This window comes from Bactrocera tryoni, chromosome 2 (assembly GCF_016617805.1).
Source record: "Bactrocera tryoni isolate S06 chromosome 2, CSIRO_BtryS06_freeze2, whole genome shotgun sequence".
Taxonomy (NCBI): Eukaryota; Metazoa; Arthropoda; class Insecta; order Diptera; family Tephritidae; genus Bactrocera; species Bactrocera tryoni.
The window spans coordinates 80,991,906-81,014,804 of NC_052500.1; the positions used below are offsets into that span (position 1 = coordinate 80,991,906).

Below are 22,899 nucleotides of genomic sequence, written 5' to 3' on the forward strand. Positions count from 1 at the left end.
TGCTAGAATGCGATAACGTATTATCGTAGTGAAAAATACATACATTTTCTCCTGACAAATTCTGTCGTTTACTATGAATTGCTTCACGTGAACGCCTCAAAACGGACAAGTAGAATTTCTCATTGATCACTTGACTGCGTGGAACGTATTCATTGTGAATTACACCAAATTAATCAAAGAAAGCGATGAGAATCACCTTGATTTTTGACCGACTTTACGAGGGTTTTCCGAGGTCTGTTCATTTCTTAAGCGCCATTTTTAGATTATTTGACATTGTCGAAGTCATATTCAAAATCCCATCTCTAGTCATCAGTAATGATTAATTTGATCAAAGCAGGTAAATAACATTCTGGACTTTTGGTATGGGTAAAGTGCTGCCACGCTTCATACCCAAAACCTTAATCAAATGGTTGAGTCAATCCAAAAGAGATATTAAGATCGTCTTGAAGGCCATGTGACTACTTCTGCTAATTACATAAAGTAGTTAGAATTATCCGCGATCTAAAAGAAATCAGTATCCGAAAGTAAAAAGACATAACTATTTGTGTATACCAGTTGATTAACCGTTAATTATTCGAATCGACACTCTCTAAGGTCGATGGTATTGATATCATTGACCTCAACAACCGTGCCGTTAGTTCTGCTTTCTCCAGAACGAATAAAGAAGCGAAGCAATTGGGTCTCGCGGCTTGGCTCTTCCGTTACTGTTGACAGTTATAACTTCGAAGTCATAGATAATTTCGTCTATATTGGAACCAGTATTAACAGTAATTACAATGTCAGCTTCTAAATCCAACGCAGAATAACTTTTGCCAACAGGTGCTACTTTGAAGTGAGTAGGCAATTGAGAAGTAAAGTCCTCTCTCGACGAACAAAAACCAAACTCTATAAGTTACTCATTATACCTGTCCTGCTATGTGGTGCAGAGGCATGGACAACAACTAATGAGTCGACATTGCGAGTTTTCGAGAGAAAGGTTCTGCGAAAGGTTTATGACCCTTTGCGCGCTAGCCACGGCGAATATCGCATTCGATGGAACAATGAGCTGTATAAGATATATGACGACATTGACATAGTTCAGCGAATTAAAAGACAGCGACTACGCGGTCATGTTGTCCGAATGGACGAAAACACTCCAGCTCTGAAAGTATTCGACGAAGAGGAAGACCTCCTCTCCGTTGGAAGGACCAGGTGGAGAAGGACTTGGCTACGCTTGGAATATCCAATTGGCTCCACGTAGCGAAAAGAAGAAACGACTGGCGCGCTGTTGTTAACTCGGCTATAATCGCGTAAGCGTGTCTAAGCCAATTAAGAAGAAGAAGAACACTCGGCTATTTCGGTATAATAGTTTTTTATACGTTGATTTTTCGAATAATCACTCTTTAAGGCTTGGTGAACATATCAAAACATCATATTTCAGGTTAGGTTAGCTCAAACTAATTCTTCTCTTATGAAAGGTCTTACCTGTTGATTGCCGGAAAGTCGACAGCCAACTTCGACGTCAAAGTCTATAAATAAACTGTACTAAACATATCCTTAATAAAATAAAAAGAACCGTATTATTCAATTATAACCTCGTCGTCATTTTCCCTGCCGCCAAATGCGCTACAAATCATTTAAAAATGTCTTTGACCCCGAACATGCAAACATGCAACGTCGGGCTTCGTTCAAAGCCACAAATCGTGGAATATTTTTGCGCTATGAAATAAATGTCACCACAATTTGCATGCGCCTGCGTATTTATGCGGCAAATGTGCATGCCAACGTGCAACGTTTCAATTTAATGAAGACGAAAGAAAGGTGCTGTTGGTTGTTGCCACAGCAGCAAAAGCTTCTGAAACCACTCCCGCACCATGACTCCCAGCCGAAAAGCGAAAACACTCGACTGCTTTTGTGTGCTCCTGATTCACTGAGCCGCGCTGCAATGGTTCGTTGCCTGCTAACTGCCACTTCGTGACGCACGCGTGTGTGTGCATATGTGTTTTGGCATTTTGTTGCATTTGCATTTAGCGACATTTCAACATTTCCGCACGTTTTCTATTTATGTGAAATTGCACAACTTCCACACCAGAAAGGGAAAATGCGAAAAAAAGAACAGGATTTCAAATAGGCAGCGAAACAAAGAAGACGCCATCGTCTAAAGTAGCAGCCGTGCAATAGTAGCAACATTGGCAAAAGAAGTAGGAAGGAACGGTAAAATATTTATGTGAATATGCAACATTATTTTTGACTTCCGTCAGCAGCAGCACAACTCCTGTCGCCGTTGCAACCAATTGCTGTTGCGCAGGCATTCATCAATGTTGTTGCCACTACTTGCTGCCAACGCCAACGTCTGAGCGGAATCCAAAAAGGCAACTCACTAAGTAATGATTCTGTCACATTTGTTTATGGCAACGCTTACTGCAGAGTCGCTGCGCACACATAAAATAGCAGTAGTCGCAAGCACACACATACACATACATACATGTATGCAATTAAATAACACCACACTCATGTAAGCTATGTGGTGCTTTATTTACATTGAGTACAGAAAGTCTGCACATAAACAAATGCATCAGTTGGAGTCCTACAACAAGTGGCAACATAGTATCGCACAACTAAACACACACACGTCCACATTTATGCGCTTGTATGTCGAGATTTTGCTTTACTGCTCACCTCTGTGATTGTTGTTGTGCTCACGTATATTTCTCATTACCCGCACCACACGCATTTTCAGTCGCTACTCGCATATTGTTTCTGTATCCTCGCCTTTCCTCGTCTCCTAATTCGCCATAATTTAATGTCTTTAATGCTCATGTGGGAATTTTATTTATGCATTCATTCACCGTTCAATATTTTAATGATGAGCAGTTACAGAAACGTGCAAGAGTTGCAATGTTGCTTGACTTTCTCGACGGATATTGTGTATTCTCGGTGCGATCTCTTTCCAAAAATCAAAAGCAGCTTTTTCAATCATTCATTCGTTCATTGTGAAGATATGTTAATTTTTTTTTAATAATGAAAACAAGTTTATTAAAATAAAATTTTAAGAAATGTTTAAATTTTTTTAACATTTCTTTCCCCGTTTTGAAGTAATGTAGAATTCTTAACCAGTTAATGAAATTTTCATTTAGTATAGATGACACATTTTCATGTAGTTCTAGTATAACCTTGATTTCTTAGTCGTTTCCCAGGTAGCTTACTTTGGTTCGAAAGTCGCAAGCTTCAGAAAGAAATATTCAAACATTATGTATTTGCAACTAATCAGAAAGGTCAAGATTGGGCATGATTGCACTCTCTAGAAAATAACCGAATTTTCAGATATTAGATTTTAAGGGGGGGGTAAGGTTTTAAAGTAAAAAAAACTAAAATATTTGTGTTTTTTGCACGACATGAGTAAAATAATTTTATTCAATTTAATGACGTATTATTGTAAAACTTTTGAAGTATATTAGAAAAAATTTTCAATGAAAAATATTAATAAATAAGCCTGTGACGGTAAACCTCCTGAAGCGCCTTGAATAAAAGTGGAACATTATACTCGTTACCAAAAATAATTTAAAACTAGAGTTTTAGAGGCTTCATCCTAAAAATGTCACTAAACCACTTGTAGACCAGGATTGATAATTTTTGAAACCAACAAAAAAAAATAAAAAATAAAATAAATCATAGTACAAGGAAGTCCATTTATAAAATAAGATAACATAATATAAATGAAAGGAAAAATAATACTTTTCAAAATCTAAGGGATATTTGCGACTGATGTGCTAAGAGGTCTGTGGGGTATTTGAGGTGTCCTAATTGCGAATTTGAGTTCAAAGATTTTCCATTTCGCACTACTATTTTTGTTATTTTAGTAAATGGTGGTGGTTTGATCCCTACAACCCTTTACTGCTATACAAAATTTCATACTTTTAGGAAAGTTTTTATTATCGTTTTCCGTTTTAGCAACACAAAATTAGCAAGAAATAACATCACAGTCGCAAAATGATTGTTAACTAATATAATTTAGGCGGGATCTGAAGTCGTGCAGAGGAAGGAGAGGAGGTTGTTTGAATTTATATTGTTCAAAAAGGGTTATATCGATTTCTGGCAGAACTACGAGTTCTATAGGAAAAATTTATATGACAAAATGGTAGAAATGGAAAATTTGTTTAAGAAACATCTTTTTCACATAACCTCAATATTTATGTGAAAATTAAATTAATCAAATTTTTGGTTTTTATTTAAAATTTCCGCACTTTTTATTTTTATAAGAACATTTGGTATGAACTTATCTTTCTACCTGCCAAATACATTGTAATTTTTCGGTTAAATTTAAAACTTTTTTTCCTCATATTTGAGCATTTAAAGGGTATCCAAATTTTCAATCGAAAATTTTACCTAAAAATATCAGTTTTTTTTAACATTAAATTTTAAACTTGGTGTTCTTTTAGTTATTTTTTTCTGTTGACGTGAAAAGGATGCAATACTATGGTACATTTTCTCAAAAAACAATAACAGACGTCACCAGCTTTTGTTTTGATTTCACCCACCTGTTATTTCGTAGTAGCAGCTGTAAAAAAGAGCCTGGCTATTTTTTGTTTTTTTTGCTTCTTTGAGAAAACTCGTCGAAGCTTTGTTCAATATACCGCACTTTTCGCTTCTCCAAATATATACAACTCAAAATTTTAATGTTGAAAACGCTGTTTAAATTACCACTTCACCGGTTTGCGTCACAAATCTCACTTGTGACATCCACCCGCGGTTAATGTTCCTTTAATTCGTGCAAAAAAATAACTCCGCACCAACTATGTTAACGAATTTCGTGTTATTCTTGCAGCTGCCAGCGTGTTTTCCTGTTAAAACATTACCATTTTATTGCATACATAAGTACATTACAATAATAAATACCACGCGCTTATAATAATCCACACTTTTGCTTTGTCAAAGGCACGCGGTTGAAAAAATTTCCAGCGCAATGACGCAAATGCAATGCAAAATCAATTAACCTCTTTAAAAGTGTAATGGTAAAAGTTTTAATTTTCATCAAAAATTATTTTAATTTGCAGCGCACACACCCTTACAGCATATTTATGCACACACACGCACATATGAACCTTTCGCGCTTTCGCTCCACATCTGTCGAACCCTTTTTTGCACACCTTTGTTGAACCTGACACATTCCCTTACTCAACAAACGCTTTAGTTATTGTTTTTGCTTGAGCGCGCTTCAGAACAAAAAGCCCGTAATTGCGGTATTAGGCAGCAGGTTTTCGCATTGCCGCATTTTCGCAGCGTAAATTTGCATAATTTCGTAATTTTTGCGCGAAACCGCATGCCAGCGTATAAGTATAAGTATTTTTACAGCTAATGAATGCATTCACACAGCGAAGTGCATGCAAATTGGCAGCACAAGTGGAGAGCAGCGCGCATCGCATCGCACCGGAGCGCTGAGCCAGCAAAGCCACGCAACGCAACACGAACGCACCGCGTTGAACTGTGAATTAAATTGTGATAAAATCGTCGTAAATTTTTAACTGTCAACGTTGTTGTGCTGGTGTTTGCCAAGCAAGCAACTCGCAACACATTACATAAGCGATTAAACGATAAGATGGGGTATGACACACGAGGACACATACATACATTCGAATAAATATATATACAAACTCGCGCAAAATTAGATTGTTGCACTGGAAGATGGAAATATGCAATTACAAAGAATTTATGTGCAATCTGTTAAAATGATTGCAAAGAAAGCATGCGCTTGCGCACCTTTTTAAGTTTAAAATATCCAAATATTTATACAACTTTATGGTATTCAAATGCAAAATACTTGGTGTCCATATTATTTTATTTTAAAACCTTTTGAATTTATGTTACATTCTTTATTTGCGCAAAATTTTACATTTTTATTTTATCCTTTTCTTGCAGACAAATACCCACCGCTTACTCCAAGGCCAATGGTGGCACTGCCATACCGCTTCCCGCCACTGTTATGGTGCAACGCCGCTGCCCACCGGACAAAGTACGACCACTGCCACCGACACCCAATCACACGCCATGTAAGTCAAACAATTTTATTGTAAAAGCACTTATGTCGAATTAAGGTGTTTTAAATATCATGGTACAGTGCGTACTAAATTATAGGTTAAGTTAGGTTAGGTTAAACTGGCAGGCCAATAAGCCAGATGGAGTTCATAGAAAAGTCAAAAAGATTAATTTGGAGTACAAACAAAATTCATTTCTTCCGCCAAATTGTGCTACAAATTAAAACTGTTCTCATTTCCGACCACTACCCTTTATGTGGTCGTGCAGTTTAATCTAGTAGAACTTACAGAACTTGTTTTATATGAAATACAACACTATTAGAATTTATATGGAGATCAAAATAGAATTCAAAACTAGCCTCATTCTCCAGAACCCACCACCGAATCTTTCACTAACTGAAACCAAACATACTATGTAGTATGAAACTGTTAGGTTATGTTGAGCTTGATGTCTGGTCCAATGATCGCACTTGGACCGCTGTATGTAGTTCTTTGTGAAGCCATAAAAATATATATAATTCCTTTATTTCATCAGCAATGCTCCTAGTGATCAATATCAATTTGCTCAGGCGTTTAATTTCTACTCACATCTCGGTAAGATATCTGAAAGCGCGGACGAGAGACTATTAAGAAGGATATGTTTAAATGCTTTCACCACGTTTTCTTCCATACAGCTTCTGAAGCTGACGTCGGGTAAGATTCCCAACCATACAGCATAAATCCTGATAGGGCAATATCATAATGACATATTAGAACACCACAACAAAGATCCCTTTGAATCTCCTACGATTGGTCTTGGGCGAATACCGAAGGTAAACCAGCGCTGGCGAAACTCCCTTGAAGCCTAGCTATCCAGTGGTAGAGCACACGAGGAAAGAGCTCGTTACCCAGATCTAGTGATAGCAGGTCTAAGGTACCTTTTATACTAGCTCAGCAGCTTTACAGTTACCAGCGATTTCGCTGTAGCCTGTGTAGCCTGACACTTATACTATTCCTAAACCAGACCTGAAAGCACGGTTAGTGAACTCAAAGCTGATATCGCCGTTCTGTTATAGTATTGCATAATCAGGTTTGCCATAGTACAAAACATATGTCTAAAACCCTTAGCAGTAGAGAATTCAAAGCTTTCCATTCAGAACATTTTCGCAACTCTTAACCCTCTAACTAACATTATTTATAATAAGTTATTTTAGGAAATGGTTAACTTCAAACTCTCAAAAGGCTGATACTTTGTGTTTTTGATAAAGAAAATATTTTTGAGTTCAATATAATTTCAAATTACAGTGAAAGCAATAAAACTTTTTCAATTGGCAATTAACCTGCTGATAACCACAAGGGTCATATCGACCTTAAGGCTTTTTCAGTGAGCAATTAACCCGCTGATGATGACAATGGTAATATCGACCTTAAGATAGAAAAATAGTAAAAGTCTAATGTATTATTTTCGAAATTTCCTCAATATATTTTCTTTTCGTGAAGTTCAGCATAAATGCAACAGACTGTTTGGGTTGAAACGTAGTATCCTTGTCTCTTTTTTAGCAATCTCTAATAATAACTCGCTTTAAAATTTGAACTCATATTTACAGAGCTCCCTTAAACATGTTTAAAACAACTTCGTTCAACTCAAGTTTATTTCAAATATTTGCTAGCTGCTCCACAAATTTTAATTAAAAATCCACTCAACATTTTTCAATAAAGCCACTACTCATACTGGCTGCTTTCACATATTACATATATGTATTTGGATCCACATAGAAATCACCCCTAAAAACTGTGCCTTCGTTTCAACTGCTTTGGCCGGTGTCTGTTTGCACTTGAGCAACAGGATAAAAAGGGGAAATCCTTTCAAGCTTTCATTTGTGCCATAACAATAAAAAAATAAATCCCGTTTAACAAGCTGATAACCCGCCGCTACTTTATTTCTCTAGAGATTCAAGCCTAGATTAATAGAAATGTGCATCTTAAGAGCAAAGCTCTAATGTGCAAATGTGTGTGTGTAAATAATAATACAATACACGTATGAGGCAAGTGTGGATGAGTGTGAGGTGACCAAAAACGACATGAAAATTGACCGAGATTTCTCTTTGACAGACATACTAGCTTAGCCACAAAGCAATGAGGACAATAGTACTTCAAGCCGAAAACCATGATGAGTACGTTGGGGCGCAAGTGAATGGATACAAGTAAATGTGTGTATGAATAAATGAGTGTAACGGCGTGGGAGTAGGAGAACGTGAGCAATGAGTGTTGCGTTAGCCATAGATAAAAGGGTAAAAATAGCCAGTCAAAGTGCTTGTAGCATGCATGGGCTGATATATTTATATACTTATATATATAAATAACTCGCAGAAAATATCATCAAGGGAAGATTTTTCGCTGGTTATGCTATGGTGTTAAGTAAAGTAAATGCGTAAAAATTGGTATAAGTTTGGTGACGCTGTGACCCACCTCATTCCTAACACCTTTTCCACTGAATGCTTATATCAAATGACACACATGGGGATTTTTAAATTTGGGCTTGATAATGATAGGATTTACGAGCTTGTGATGGCCTTTTGATGGTACTGATGACGCTTTTGTGGTTATAAGGGTTCTTGTATGGTTGTGTTGCGCCGAAATTTGTCAGCGACTTTGCGTACTAGTATGAATAGTCTGTATGCGTCTGGCTGCAATTTTTTTGTGGTTTGCAGCAATTTTGCTATACCAATAAGCCCCTGAAAGCTTTTTTATCAGCGAAAATTAGTCGAAAAAATCAACGAAATCTTTGTATTTCAAAGAGTAGGGAAAATTATAATGAAGCGGAAGCTTGAAGCTGCTTAACAGATCTTTTATTACTCACATTTATGAAATAAGTTATTGATTTGTTTTATGAATATGTCTTATGAAGGACTAAAATAGCATTGAAAGGCTATTGAATCATAAATATAAAGAAATTAATAAACATAAAATCTTCAGAACAACTTTAAGGAGTCAAAACGATGCAAAACTTATCTCAGTCGGACAAAAAAAGAGATGTTTTGATCTTAAAGGGATATTTCTGAAAAAAATCTAGTCACGGTATACAACTTTGTCATATATGTATTTGATTAAGCTTCTGCTTCCACATGAGCTATGAATTATGCCAGTATCTGGGCGATGAAGTGAAATACAAGGTTTAAGCCGCCACAGAATGGAATTATATGAAAGACCTTGTATGACCATATGAAGATAAGAGGTAGTTCAAATAACCAACCGGACTCTTCAAGGTGGCTGCTATCTTATTGAACCAAATTTTAGAAGCTTCTCTTGAAGGGTATACCTGAATCTGAGCAATAGTCCAAGTTATGAGGGCCTGAAGTAAATGCTTTTACTGCAGATCATTAGCATGGGTCTATGTTAGCAGGTATAACACAAGAAAAAGTCGATTGTGTTCAAATTTTGGTGGAAATAAGCGAATACCCGAAAAACTAAAGCCAAAAATGGCGCTAAGGACTATGCTACACTATTGCTATTTTAGATCCAAATCTCTTAAGTATCCAGATTCCTTAAAACGAATCAAAATTAATTGAGTCCTGTTACCCTTACATATGTAGATTTTGAATAAATAAAAAAAAGTAATTTAGAAATTTTTAACTTCTAATATTATATATTAAAAATTCAACTAAACCGGTTTCAGTATATTCTAAATTTTCATAAGATTTTTGTAACAAAAAAGTAAAGAACGGAAGTCTTTTGACTGCATAAACAATTTCAATCGATAGTGATCGCTGCTATCAAATAAGGAAGTAATTTCCAATGCATGCTTTCTTCCTCAAATACAAAATTTCTGAAAGCAGTTCTCACATGACAGTGAAAACTGGTATTTGTCAAACCGCAAAGTGTTCATAAATAATTTCGTGCTTATCGCTTCATCAAGCTGTGATTTTGATTTATGCTTGTCACTAATTTGTTTCACTCGCATGCGATTTGTGGCAACTGAATGATCGACGCACCCTTCTCGAAGAAACAAAACGAATTCCTTTGCTGTTCCTAAGGGAAGTGCACATGTACAGACATACATATGCAATCAATTGCATACATAAATATATACACTCTCTTATAAACTCACTTGCTTAAATGCATTGCGTAGGCGCGTGTTTCGAAAATTAATTAACGCATATCTTCAAGCTGTTGTTCGCCCGACAGTTGTTTCGCTTCAGCGGCAGTAAAAAAAAATTCCTTACGCCTTTACAAGTGAACGCTAGACTTGTACTTGCCTGAGTCCTGCTGGCATAAATCAGTTTTCAATGCAACACGCTTGTATCTCGCAAGTATGGAGCTGACTTGGCAATCACATGCGTTTAATTTAAATTAATGTCCACTCGTTTTCCATATATAAGACTACTACAAGACTCTACAAAACTCTCGTAGCAAAAGCGGAAAAGAAATATGGGAGATGACAAAAGTTGTTCAAAGGGTGTTGACAACTCGCGGTGGCAAGTGTCGTAAATTAAGGTTGAAGTTTACATATGACAAAAGTTGTACAGATTCTTTGTTGTTGTAAGCCGTGGTAGACATTTGAGATTGAAGATTGAGAAAAATTGAAGATAGAAAGAATTATATCATTTTTTTTAGTTCTATAAGGGAAAAATAAGTATTTATAAGAAAAGTTCAGAGAGAGTTCTTCAAACGTGATAACTAAATGGTTCTCACTACGAAATGGGAAGAGAAGTTTTCTTCTTCGAAATTACCTTCATATTTATTATTTTATATTTTACTTTGAGCTTCCTTTCGTCAAATATGTTTCTTCGCTTCGAAAACTGACAGTATTTTGGTTTCTTCGACTTCTCGGGCTTATATGCTTTAACACTCCGCTTTAACACCAGATTACTGTGACCCTAGAGCACTTATGGCCAATTTCATAAAATCTAACGATACTCCGAAATTTTAATATAAGGACCTAAATGTTAAAATTAAAAAAATTAAACGTTTCTTGGTATTCATAAAATATTTTCTAACAAATTTCTTGTTTCCTTTCACTTACAGCCATACCCGGTTTAGGAAAAAGTGGCGTTGACTTTAATAGCGGGCGGCCAAATAGTCCACCAACCACTAATCATACCATTCAAAGTCTGAAAACTGGCAATAATAATGGGTGAGTCAATATTTTACATAATTCAGCTAAGACAATATAAATAACTTCTAAAAAAAATTTAAGCACCAAAACTCAAAAAGAATATTAAGTAATTTGGCTGAAATGATATTTAATGATAATTATAAAATTCTCCTACGAATTACTAATCATAAACAATTTAATCAATTTTGACATAAATTATTATTTCATCTACCTTACTCCATACAGCTTACGCCCACCAACGGCTAAAGCCACGCACGCCAGCGGTATACCGCCACCGTGTGGCATACCCGCCGCCGCCGGCAATATGGGACCAACGCTGCCACAGCAAAAGCACTCCATGCTTGACAAGCTCAAGTTGTTCAATAAAGAGAAGCAACAACAACAGAACGCAGCTAATGCCGCCTCCACCAAGATGCAGGTGCAATCGAAGCGCACTTCCTCATCGTCGGGTTTCTCATCGGCGCGCTCCGAACGCTCGGACTCTTCGCTGAGCCTCAACGATGGACACATATCACAAATCAAGCCACCAGCCGTCAGTGTAACGTCTGGCAAGAGCAAAATCAATACCAAACAATCCAAGCTGATGGCGGCGCAACTGAAGAAAGAGCAGACAAAAGTCAGCAAGCTGGACAAGAAGGAAAAGAGTCCAGCGCGCTCGCTAAATAAGGAGGACTTCAGTGGTGAGAGCCGTAACTCAACAATGGGACGTGCGAAGAACTCTTTGCCGCGTGTTAGCGAAAAGAACTCGATCAAATCTTCCTCCAAGGGCTCACTGAATTCCAAGTCAGACTCAAAGTCCTCATTGATAGTGCCGCCCACGAAGGGGCTTTGCAGTCCCAATGGCTCCAACACCGGTCTACCCAAACCAATTGCCGCCATAAAAGGCACTAGTAAATTGCTGCAATCGCCTTTGGGTGGCGTTGCTGGCAGCGGTGACAATCGTGTCCGTGGCATGAGCAACTCAAATTCGCAGCAGGAGATGATGAAGCGTGAAAAGAGTGACATATCAAGCATGCATACAAACATATCTAGTGAGACCGCTAAAGCGAAAGAACTAACACAACAGCAACAACAGCATCAGCAGCAACAACATCAACCACATATCGTGAAACCGGTGCCGATACTACCGGAGCCCGGCAGCAAGCCACCATATTACGCTAACGCCACAAACATATCACAGCAACAGCAACACCAACTGCAGCTACAACAACAACGCCAGCAGCAATATCAACAGCAACAGCAAGTTTATTACAATCAGCAGCAGCAGCAACAACAACAAGACCATGCCACATATGTGAACAACAGTCGTCTGCTACCGCCAAAATCCGCAACATCACCTTCCGGCAACGCGCCAACTGCGCGCAAACTTGAATACAACGCCGGTCCCGGTATACTCGCGTCGCCACAGCGCTCACCACTACGCGGTCACGCACAATCACCTGACTCGCCGTCCGCACATCAACACCATCACGCGCACGCCAACGCCAAGTTCCACACAATACCCTCCAGAATAGACACAATCTATGAGGAGAAGAAACCGACAAGTCTGCTGCCGATGCCACCGTTACTGCGTGGCTACAATTCGCATGTGACACTGCCAACTCGCGGTGTACGCGGCGGTGGCACGCGCAATTATGTGACCGATTTCATGGAAGCGGAAATAAATCAAGGTTACTGCAGCGATGGCGATTCGTTGAGAGTGAGCGCCTCAGCACGCCTAGCACAACGCGCAGCCGCAACAGCGAGACGCTATCACGACATAGATAACGGTTATTTGTCGGAAGGCAGTGGCAGTGTGGGACATCATGGCATGCTCATGGCTGGCGGTATTAGCTCGGCAGCACATACCAAGCACTTCTTGAGCATGATGCGCGCGAGAACCCAACTGCCGACGACCATCGAAGAACGGTAAGTCGAGAAAAATCCTTTGTTTTGTTTATATCTCAAACGCATACACAAAAAATCATCACTGCATAACTCATTTAAACAAATTATATGGATATATGATATGTTCAAAGCGAAACTTAAAACTAACTATAATTTATTATGAGGAAATATTGAATATTGAGTATTGAAACGAAGGCAAAAAGTCTTACGAAAACTTCAGATAATTTACTATCTATCTATACAAATACTTAGGTATATATATACTTGTATATAATTTCTCTCACCTTTGTCCTTCAGCTCACCACACTTTCAGCCTTGAATCACTGCCAACATTTTAAGTAGAAATTTTCGTAATGATTCATAGCACGCGCATCACTTTCGGCCATTCTTGTGGTTGGTCCGCGAAGTTGCCCTTCTTCGCAGAATTGAAGACACATTTTTTCATGTTCGAACCACATAAATAATAGCCCAAGTTAGCACGCACAGAGAATGCAAAAGTTAAACAAAGAAAAAACTAAATAAATCCTGCAAAATAGCGGTGCAAAGCAAATTATTATACCCTCAACATATTGAGATTACAACGATGTTCCAAAGTTCGGAAGAAACGTCGGATACCCTAAAAGTTTTTATATAAAGAATATGCGTCATAAGCTGAGTCTTAGTTCGTCTGTCTGTGTGTATATAAGCGAAGTAGTCTTTAATTTTTGAGATATTGGTCCGAAATTTTGTACACCTGCTTATCTCTCAATGAAACTGCTCATTTGTCGGAACAGTCGACTCGGACCTTTATGGCATATAGATGACAAACAAATTTAATAATCGGAGTAAGTGTTTGTGTAGAAAATTTTTTGAGTTGGCGAGATGTCTTCATGAAATTTGGCAAGGGTTGTTGTCTAAGTCAATAGTACACTATTCGCAGAAATTGTTTAGATCGGATAACCATGCCTATTAGCTGTCATGCAAACGAAAAAATGCTAGTTCTTATATGGAAACCTCTGTTATTTGACGAGATATCGTCACGAAATTTAGTATGAACTATAATCCAAATTAATTGCCGCTAAATTTTTTCAAATCGGACCACTATAGCATATTTGTAGTTGGCATACAAGCTAAACCATCAACATCAAGTTCTTGTATGGAACTTTTGTATTTGTGAAGGGTATTATATGTATGTAGCTCCGGTGCAACCGAAATTAACATTTTTCTTATTTTTTTGCCCTTCTTTACTCACCAGCAGGCTTTGAATGAGTCACTTCGTTGCAATCCTCACGCACTTTCTGCTCGCTTACTTGTGGACCCTTTTGTTGGAGAAAAGCAAGAAAGCAAAAACGAATGCACTCAGTTTCAGTCAAAAACGCTTGCGGTGCATGCTGTTACTTCAAAAACTATTGTTGTTTTTATTTTTGTTTTTGCACTGCTGCACCCGTTTTCGGCCGAAAATAAAGCGTTTGCGCCAATTACTCTCCAGCTGCTAAGCCATGAAACGTCACAGCGTTTGAACTGGTTTTTTGCACTTATTGTTGTTTCCATTTATCGTTGCTGCTTTGTAGTGCCAGATTTGTCGCCTGTTTCGCTGCCTCGCTTATTGCTCATTTGCGCCGCTTTACTTATTATTCATCTACTTATTTTTAGTTCGTTGCTTTATTTTTATCTTTTCTCTTCTCGCGTTTGCCTTCGAGCATTTTAATTGTGGCATACAATTTAATTACGCGTAACTGGAGCGCCAAATGGCAAAGAGGCGGAACGAATGGCAAAATAAAAAAGTAAAAAGAAAAGCACAAAAAAGCGTGTGATTCGCACATTAACTTGGCAGTGCTTAGTTTCATGTGAATATTTTTGTTTTTAATTTTATTTATTTATTTATTTATTTTCTTAAAGCACTTTTTGTAACCTTCAACTTGTTGAAAAAATAGTTAGAGCCACAAATTTCTGTTGAAATATTTTTGTGGTCTTTATGAATGCAGTTGCAGGCAAACAAACTGATTTTTAATGATTTGAAATTATATAAAAAATAAGATATTTATCAATTGTATTTAATATGTACAAGCACAATTAATTTTTGTACACCTTCAAGGCATACAATCGAAATGCCAATTGCTGCATTCCTCGTATCTCCATCTCTTTCTGTGTACATAACTTACTACTATATTACCCACTCTCCACACCCACCTAGCATGCGTCCACTTGCATCACACAGCAACGGCCACTTCACTTCGGCTGTCGACAACCTAACATGGCATCCTCGACAACCGAATACAATTGTCACCTGTCAAAGCAATAAATTTGCAACATGCTACTCCAGCAATCGACGGACAGACAAGTGGTTGCTTAGTGCTGTTGTATTTACGTTTGTTGTAACAACTACAAAAACAACAATAATATAGTTGCTTAGTTACCTTCGGCATAATGCCTTGTTGTTGCTGTTGTTGTTGTTGGCTTCATTGTTTTGCTACTTCAGATTGCTTTTTTTAATTACTCACTGCTACTTGCCTTTAATTATTTGCTTCTATTTAGTTATATAACTAGCTTTTCTTGTAAAGTTTGTTGTAAAATCTGTCACAGTCAGGTTGTTCGGTCTGTTCACCTTCATTTGCCCCAATACGGTGGCGTTCATTGCCAAACTTAAATATAATATGTATGTATGTATGTAGTTGACAAATTTGGGTATTAAGAAGTTATAATATTTTCGGGACGGTTAGGAAATGGAGAGGTACTTAGTACCTTTGTATAATAGTAAAGTAACTTTATATGTATAACGGTAACATACATATAAACTTGGTTAAAGGTTTGGAAGATATTTTGTGTCATAATTACAATAGCAAGGAGTTGCCACATATTCATTTTTGAAGACTGCTTCGCACAGAACTTTTATCTTTGAATATCAGACAGTAATTATGTAGCATCCATGAATTTTATTTATAACTGCTTTCACAGGCAAACTGAGGAGTGAAAGAAGACGCTAAAACAGCATATAATTTCTATAATAATCCTAACATATAAATTATAGACTTCTCTTCAACTACTTTATGAAAAGTTATTAAAAAGCTGTTTGAAATATTTTTCAGATTTTTTTAATACAGTAAATATGAGAAAGAAAAGGGTTCAGTGGTCAAAAATTCAAAAAATAAATTGTTTGACTTCATACCTTCAAAAATTTGCTGACAAATCAGAAGAAGAAGCAATAAGACCTAGCAATATCGAAGTAACAGGCTCAATGGTCAAGAAAGAAAAGAACATCCAACTCAAAGGCTGATGTTTTTATATTTTTTTCAAGATTAATTTCTCTTCTTGAGCAATATTATATACTTTTTTCTAAATTTTTCGGTGTATTAAATGCATCAGTGAATTATATAAAGGACTTTCGGAGCTCTCTTTAATAAATATTTAGTCCAACGCGTGGAGAACCCGGTCTTCAAAAATCGCTTCAGATAGATTTAAAACTCTTTATAAATATTTTTTTACTTTAGATTAAAGTTTCAAATAAAATCGCAACAATGACTCATTCATCTCTGGTGCGCCCTTGGAAACAGTTTTTGCTATTATTTCGCTCATTTCCTCAAGTTATTCAATATCTCATTGTTGCTACATTTTCTCAACTTCTTTTTTGTTAACTTTGTACATTTTTACATAATTTTCGTTTCATATACACAAGCATCTCCCCTTCCTTTCTTTCAAAGACCAGATTACAATTGCGAAACTTTCAATTTGCTCCCAACTTCCGTTTGCCTTTTTTCTGCATACAAACTCCATTTCTAACTTCAGTGATACAGCGTTTTTTCAAGCAAAACTCCATTGTCCTTTTCCCTTGCGATATCCTGTTTCATACTGTTGCTGATGGTTGTCTTTCATTTGCATATTCCCCACTCCATGCGCTTTGAACCTGCATACGTCGCGCAAATCATCACGTCTGATCTAACAAATTAATGCAAGCGGGCGTTCCTCACATCCACTCACCAAAATTTTGTCAAGTTTACTTTTTATTTTTTCTTTCATTTAGGTCATTAATAGTGGTAATAAAAATTTCATACTCCACTTGCACGTTAATTGAATTTCTGGGGGGAGGAGGAATTTGAATTAGAAGTTTCAATTAGGTTTGTAGAGATTTTGTTATATGTAGACAACTTGTGATGAATAAGGAAATTACAATTTTCTGCGATTCGAAAAAATAACAATTTTTTATAACTTTTTATGACGCTCATAATCATGATGAACTTCTAACTATTCAGCTTTTTAATTATTTTTTAATTATGTGTCTGAAATTGCAATTAACTTCTTTAATTTTGCTTTTTTATTATTTTTTCGCAAGGAAACGTAGATGAAGTCACAAATAATTGGCCTTTTTCGTGTAGATGGAGCACTTTGTTATTTTATTTATTACGGAAACTGTACCCAATGGTCGTTTATCGATTAATTAAAGTGCAGTAACCGATACCGATTTTATATAAGTTTATGTGTTTATTTGAAAAATAACCGTTATTAAACGATATTTTTTAAAGATATCGATAATTGTATTATCAATAATTGAAGATTATCGATTAATTAAGGTGCAGTAACGGATACCGATTTTATATAATTTTATGTTTGTTTGAAAAATAACTGGTATTAAACGATAATTTTTCAACCTATCGATAATATATCGATCGATATAGAAGATTTTTTTATTTGTATAGTCATTAATTGAAGATTAATTCGCATTACATTCAGGTATCGAGTTTGTAATTGAATATTACTTAAATATTTTATTTATTATTTATAGTTATTTTTAAGAATGTTTGTAATAAGTACCCATGTGGTAAGGAATTAGATTTGCATGCATTAATAAATACGATTAGTAAAAACGGTAAATTAATAATATTAACTGTTATTTTGTCGATTTTTTATGTTTTTTTATCGATTATTATCATCAGAATTTTATCGATTAATATATTTATCGATAATGAAAATATCATTCAATTACAGTCAAAATATTGACCAAGTATAAGAAATATCGATAAATGTTTCGATTAATATCGATAAAGTTTCGAAAACATTAGTAAGTAGGAGTATAATAGGAACATTTTAACATTCTATATAAACTAATAATGAACTAGTAATACTAACTGTTAATTTGTCGAATTTAAATCTTTTTATCGATAATTATCAACACAATTTTATCGATTAATATTTATTTATATCGATAATGATAAAATCATTCAGCGTCAATCGAAATATGAACCAAAAAATATATCGATTAATATCGTTAAAAATATCGATTTAGAAATATTATTTAATAACAGTATAATAAAAGAATTTTAACATTTAATTTTAATTTTCGATAAATTTAGATTTGCATACAGTAATAAAAACGTCACTGTAAATTAATAATATCAACCGTTATTTTATTGAGTTTGAATATAAAAGTATTATTATCGATTGTTATGATTAAATGTCTATTAATATCGATAAAATATGTATAAAAATCGATAAAAATATAGATAAAGCATTGATTATAATCGATAAAAATATCGAAACAATTTTTGAACAGCAATTATAAGGATTTGAAGTTGGCTTTGAGAAATTAATAACACTTTGAATAAAAATTTGTTGTAACATTGAGATCATCTGTTGTGAGCCTCCATAGACCTCTTTTAGCAATAATATTAATAGGAATAAATATTATTTAAAATAAGTGCATCAGATTCTCTAAAAAAGCTTAAATTGAATTTTATTCACTCACACCGCCCAAAAGTATACTTCGAAAATACTACAACCCAGTACATCGCTTAAATTACATGCCAAGCAACAATGAGCAGCATTCAATCACGTTGCCGGTCAGAAACATGCAACAGCTTCGACAATTGAATTTCCGCACGTCCAGCAACAACAAAGCAACCATAAAACGTTGCTAATCCTGCCAGCTTACCTGTAAAATATCTAAAAAATAAATATTAAGGGCATTAAAAATAAATTCACAACAACAACCGCAATAAAAGGCGAGAGCATGGCATGCAACAAGCTTTTTCAAATGACTGCCAGACACAATAACAAAAGCAACAACAGCAATAAATAAAAATTCATAACAGTTGTAGGCGATAGTAAATGCGATAATAACCGACACAAGCGTCTGGACACGCACTGGACAGAGGTTGCCAGCGGGGTTTGGGGAAGAATTTCGAAAATTCCTGCTGTTTTGCTAGTTTTTCTAGGGGCGGCAGTCTGGCGCAGACCAGACAGCGTGACGCCTGCATTGCGCACGCTAACACACACAACAGCAGGGCTTTCTATTTATAGCGTAAAAGTTAATGGTGAAAGTGAAAATTCTTCCAAAGGCCAGCGGCCATTTCTTATCACGCCACAGTGAGCATGGCATGTCCTTGCTAGCGGCATTTACGCATACTAACACGCACTAACATATACGCGGAGGAAATTATTTTCAATTCGTAGCGCAAACTGTGGGCTCTCGCTGTAAGGCTGTCAGCTGCACGCCTGGCGAGTCGCAGCCTGTCGACCTTACTAACGCTAACACTGCTTATTTATGTGTATGTATGTATGTGTGCGCGCTTGTGGTTTTGCGTGCGTTGGTTAACTGTAAAATTTCTGCCACGTAGCTCTCTTAGAAGCTTTTGATTTATGACCGCCTAGACAATGCTGTCCGCTGCTTTAAGTGTGAGCCAAAGCGAAAGGATGTGCGCCAGCAGCACGCCACAATAGCCGGAAGCACTTTATTGCTAAGACGTTGCCTTGTGTTTCTAAGTGTGAGTGCGTGCTTTCGCTTAAGATTACATTTTTTCAATTTTAAGTGCGCGCATTGGATATTTTTTCAAAATTTTTATATTCCTGCTACCATTCTCATAAATCTTCACTATTGTTGTCAAGGCGCAACTGCTGACGCTGTCGGCGCTCGCATGCTGTGTCCTTACGCCCTAAAATATGCAAGCTTGTATTTTAATGTCACTGAAAAATGTGATGTCCTGCCGTTAATGCCTGGTTTTAACAGTTTTTAATGGTGTGTGCATTAAAAAAACAACACCGCTTAATAAAAAATATAACGGAGTTGTTTAAGCGGAAATCATGTGTACATTTAATGCTTGCAAAATATTTTTGTCGAGGTAAACTTTAAAATTTTGCTTTTTTTTTCTGAGTAAAATATGTTTTGAAAACAAAAAAAAAAATACAAAAATGTCCAGAAATATTTCCTAAATGAAAAAAAATGTTATGAGTTACAGAACTCAATTTCTAAACTGCATTTTTACCAAAAGTGCTACCCTCACTACTTGACTACAAACTAATAACTTGAACTAATATATTAACAACTCAATTTTCTTCAAAAACAAATTGTCACCATAAATATTAACAGCATACTTCACTAAATTTGGCCACTCGCGCAAAATATCCCACACTTTGAATGCAAAGCACGTTCTAAACACGTAGCATATTTTTAGGTGCATAAACAAAACAAAAAATCAATCAAATTGAACGAGTAGCTGGCAAGAGCAGTAGTAACAGTTGGAAAACATAATCAATTTCAGCCATTATCCAGAAATTTTGTGCTTATCCTTACACGCACAACATTAGCGTTCACAGTTCATTAGACAAGGACGTGCAACGAGTGAAAAAATAACTCTGAAATGGGAAAATTGGAGAAAAATTTAAAAAAATACCAAAAAATGCTGCTAAATTGATACAAATAACACAGCAACCATTAGTTGGAGCACAAACAAGAGTGAAAAGTGCGAGTCGTGAGGGTAAAGAAAAGTTGTACAATAGTATGACATGCCTTGTCAGGAGACCAAGAATACCCAAAAATATTTTTAACTGCCCTAAATGTTGCTTAAAGGAATCATATTTTACGGAGTCCCTACTCCTAATTTTTAGTAGTCACCCAAATTATTTTGATTTGAGCGTTTGAGTGTTGCTTGAACGCCTCCGAGGGGCAATGAGCTCATAAGTTGCTATGACACTTTTAAATAGGGTCAGGTACTTTGTACGGATTATTTGGGTAATTAGGTTAATAGGAATTGAAGGGAAAACAAGAGAAAACGTTAACTTCAGTTGCGCCGACGCTATAAACCCCTTCCAAATATGAAAGATTATTTGCAAGAATTTGTTTTGATTAGTCAGTTTGTATGGCAACTTCACATAGCCTATATGGTGGTCCGATCTGAACAATTTCTTCAGAGAATATGCCGTTCTCTTAAATAATACGTCGAACCAAATTTCGTGCATGCAAGTCGCTAAATAAATAATTTTTCCATACAAAAACTTGATTACAAACATTCAATTTGTATGGCAGATATATGCTATAGTGATCCGATATCGGCTGTTCCAACAAATGAGCAGCTATTTGGGGAGAAAAGAACGTGTGCAAAATTTCAGATCGATATCTCAGAAACTGCGAAAGTAGTTGGCGGATATACAAACAAATTGACACAGATAAAGTAACACAGCTCGTCAAGCTGATCGTTAATGAAATATTGCAACACATACCACAGAGAAGAAAATTGCCTTTAAACATACTTTTAAAAACATGCAATGAACGGAATTCATAAATTTTTTTGTTCATAATAATTAATGAGAAATTAAATATTAATGAATAAATTTTATATTCATTTAACTTTCAATACTTGTTAAACAAATTTTTAGAGTAAAAATATATACAAGCATATCATTATATAACAATGACTTTCGATTACAAATTTCACCTTCACTGTATTACTGGTCGCGACCTCTGTTGGGAAATATTCCAAGATAAAATCTTAAGCAGAGAGCGTATATCATATATAATTTACGTTCTCTGCTTCATCTTGAGCTTTCACCATAGATGGCGCGGTTAATGAATGGCAGGTAACAGTATTGTTTGTAAGAGAGAAACTCACCTGGAGGCTATATCCACTGAAAGCAGAATTTTACTCTTTAAAGAAGGGGAGTTTCTCTTTTACATCCAATATTGAGTGGCAAAAGTAAAAATAATAAGATTTTATTTGCATATTCAAAAGCAGTTGATCAAAATTTCAATTGCTTAGGTCAGTTTTTTTCAGTTTATCGTAATATATAACACTGCAGTAGAACATAGATTAGAGAGGGGAGTTCCAAGACTTCTTAAAGGACTTTATTTCTGCTGCGCTTTTACATTTTAAACAATCACATTCGCCCATGAAGCGCGAAATGAGCGGAAGAGTTGAGAAAAATTCAATTTGATATTAAATATAAATTATTTAATTGATTAAATTTTTATTATTTTTTTCTAATATTTTTACAATTTTGACTTCATATAATCTCAGGCATAGTGGTTAAAAAAATTAAAAAATTTTTTTTTTTTAAATAAAATTAAAAATTAGGCTTTCATCCTTTAATCCCTGGGGATAACTTATATCTTATTGTTAAACAAATATCATTGAGGTTTTTAATTTTCCTATTCATCAAATCTAAATACACTTGAATTCAACAAATCAAAATCGAAAGCCACAAATCTCATCGTACACAGACAAAAATATTGCATTTTATCTAACAATGGAAATGGTCTCAACAGAGAATGAAATGAAATCACAAAAATGTTATGAAAGAGTATCAAAACAAAAGCGCCTGAGGGTTGGGATGACAGTGAAATTAAATCTTTGAATCGCATAGCATTGCCATTGTTACACTTCTGTCATTGTGTGGGCGTCAATTGCTGACAATGAACTTGCGGATATTTCAAGGATAATAATAAGTAAATGTACTATATACATACATACGTATTGGATTACGTAAACTCTTATTAAATTATATAACAGCATCCTATTAACATTAATATACACGTGAAAGCTCACACTCCCTTACCTAATATACGGCAGTCCAACAATCTTCCAAGTTCTCCCTTGCCTCACCTTTGCCGTAACTAAAAATTGTATATTTCCCAGCCTCTCTTACATAAAATCGATTGCGAAA

The 22,899-nt window shown here is 35.8% G+C and overlaps 1 protein-coding gene across 4 annotated transcripts in view; it reads left to right on the forward strand.

The window, feature by feature from the left end:
* The window catches only part of LOC120767342 (protein sickie), a 460,987-nt gene that overhangs the window by 297,283 nt on the left and 140,805 nt on the right, over positions 1–22,899 (forward strand). For all 4 annotated transcript variants that reach the window (XM_040093298.1, XM_040093300.1, XM_040093297.1 and 1 more), the window contains 3 exons: positions 5,896–6,026; positions 11,016–11,124; positions 11,332–13,014. In XM_040093298.1, coding sequence (XP_039949232.1) covers positions 5,896–6,026; positions 11,016–11,124; positions 11,332–13,014 — 1,923 coding nt within the window. The remainder of the gene's footprint in view (positions 1–5,895; positions 6,027–11,015; positions 11,125–11,331; positions 13,015–22,899) is intronic.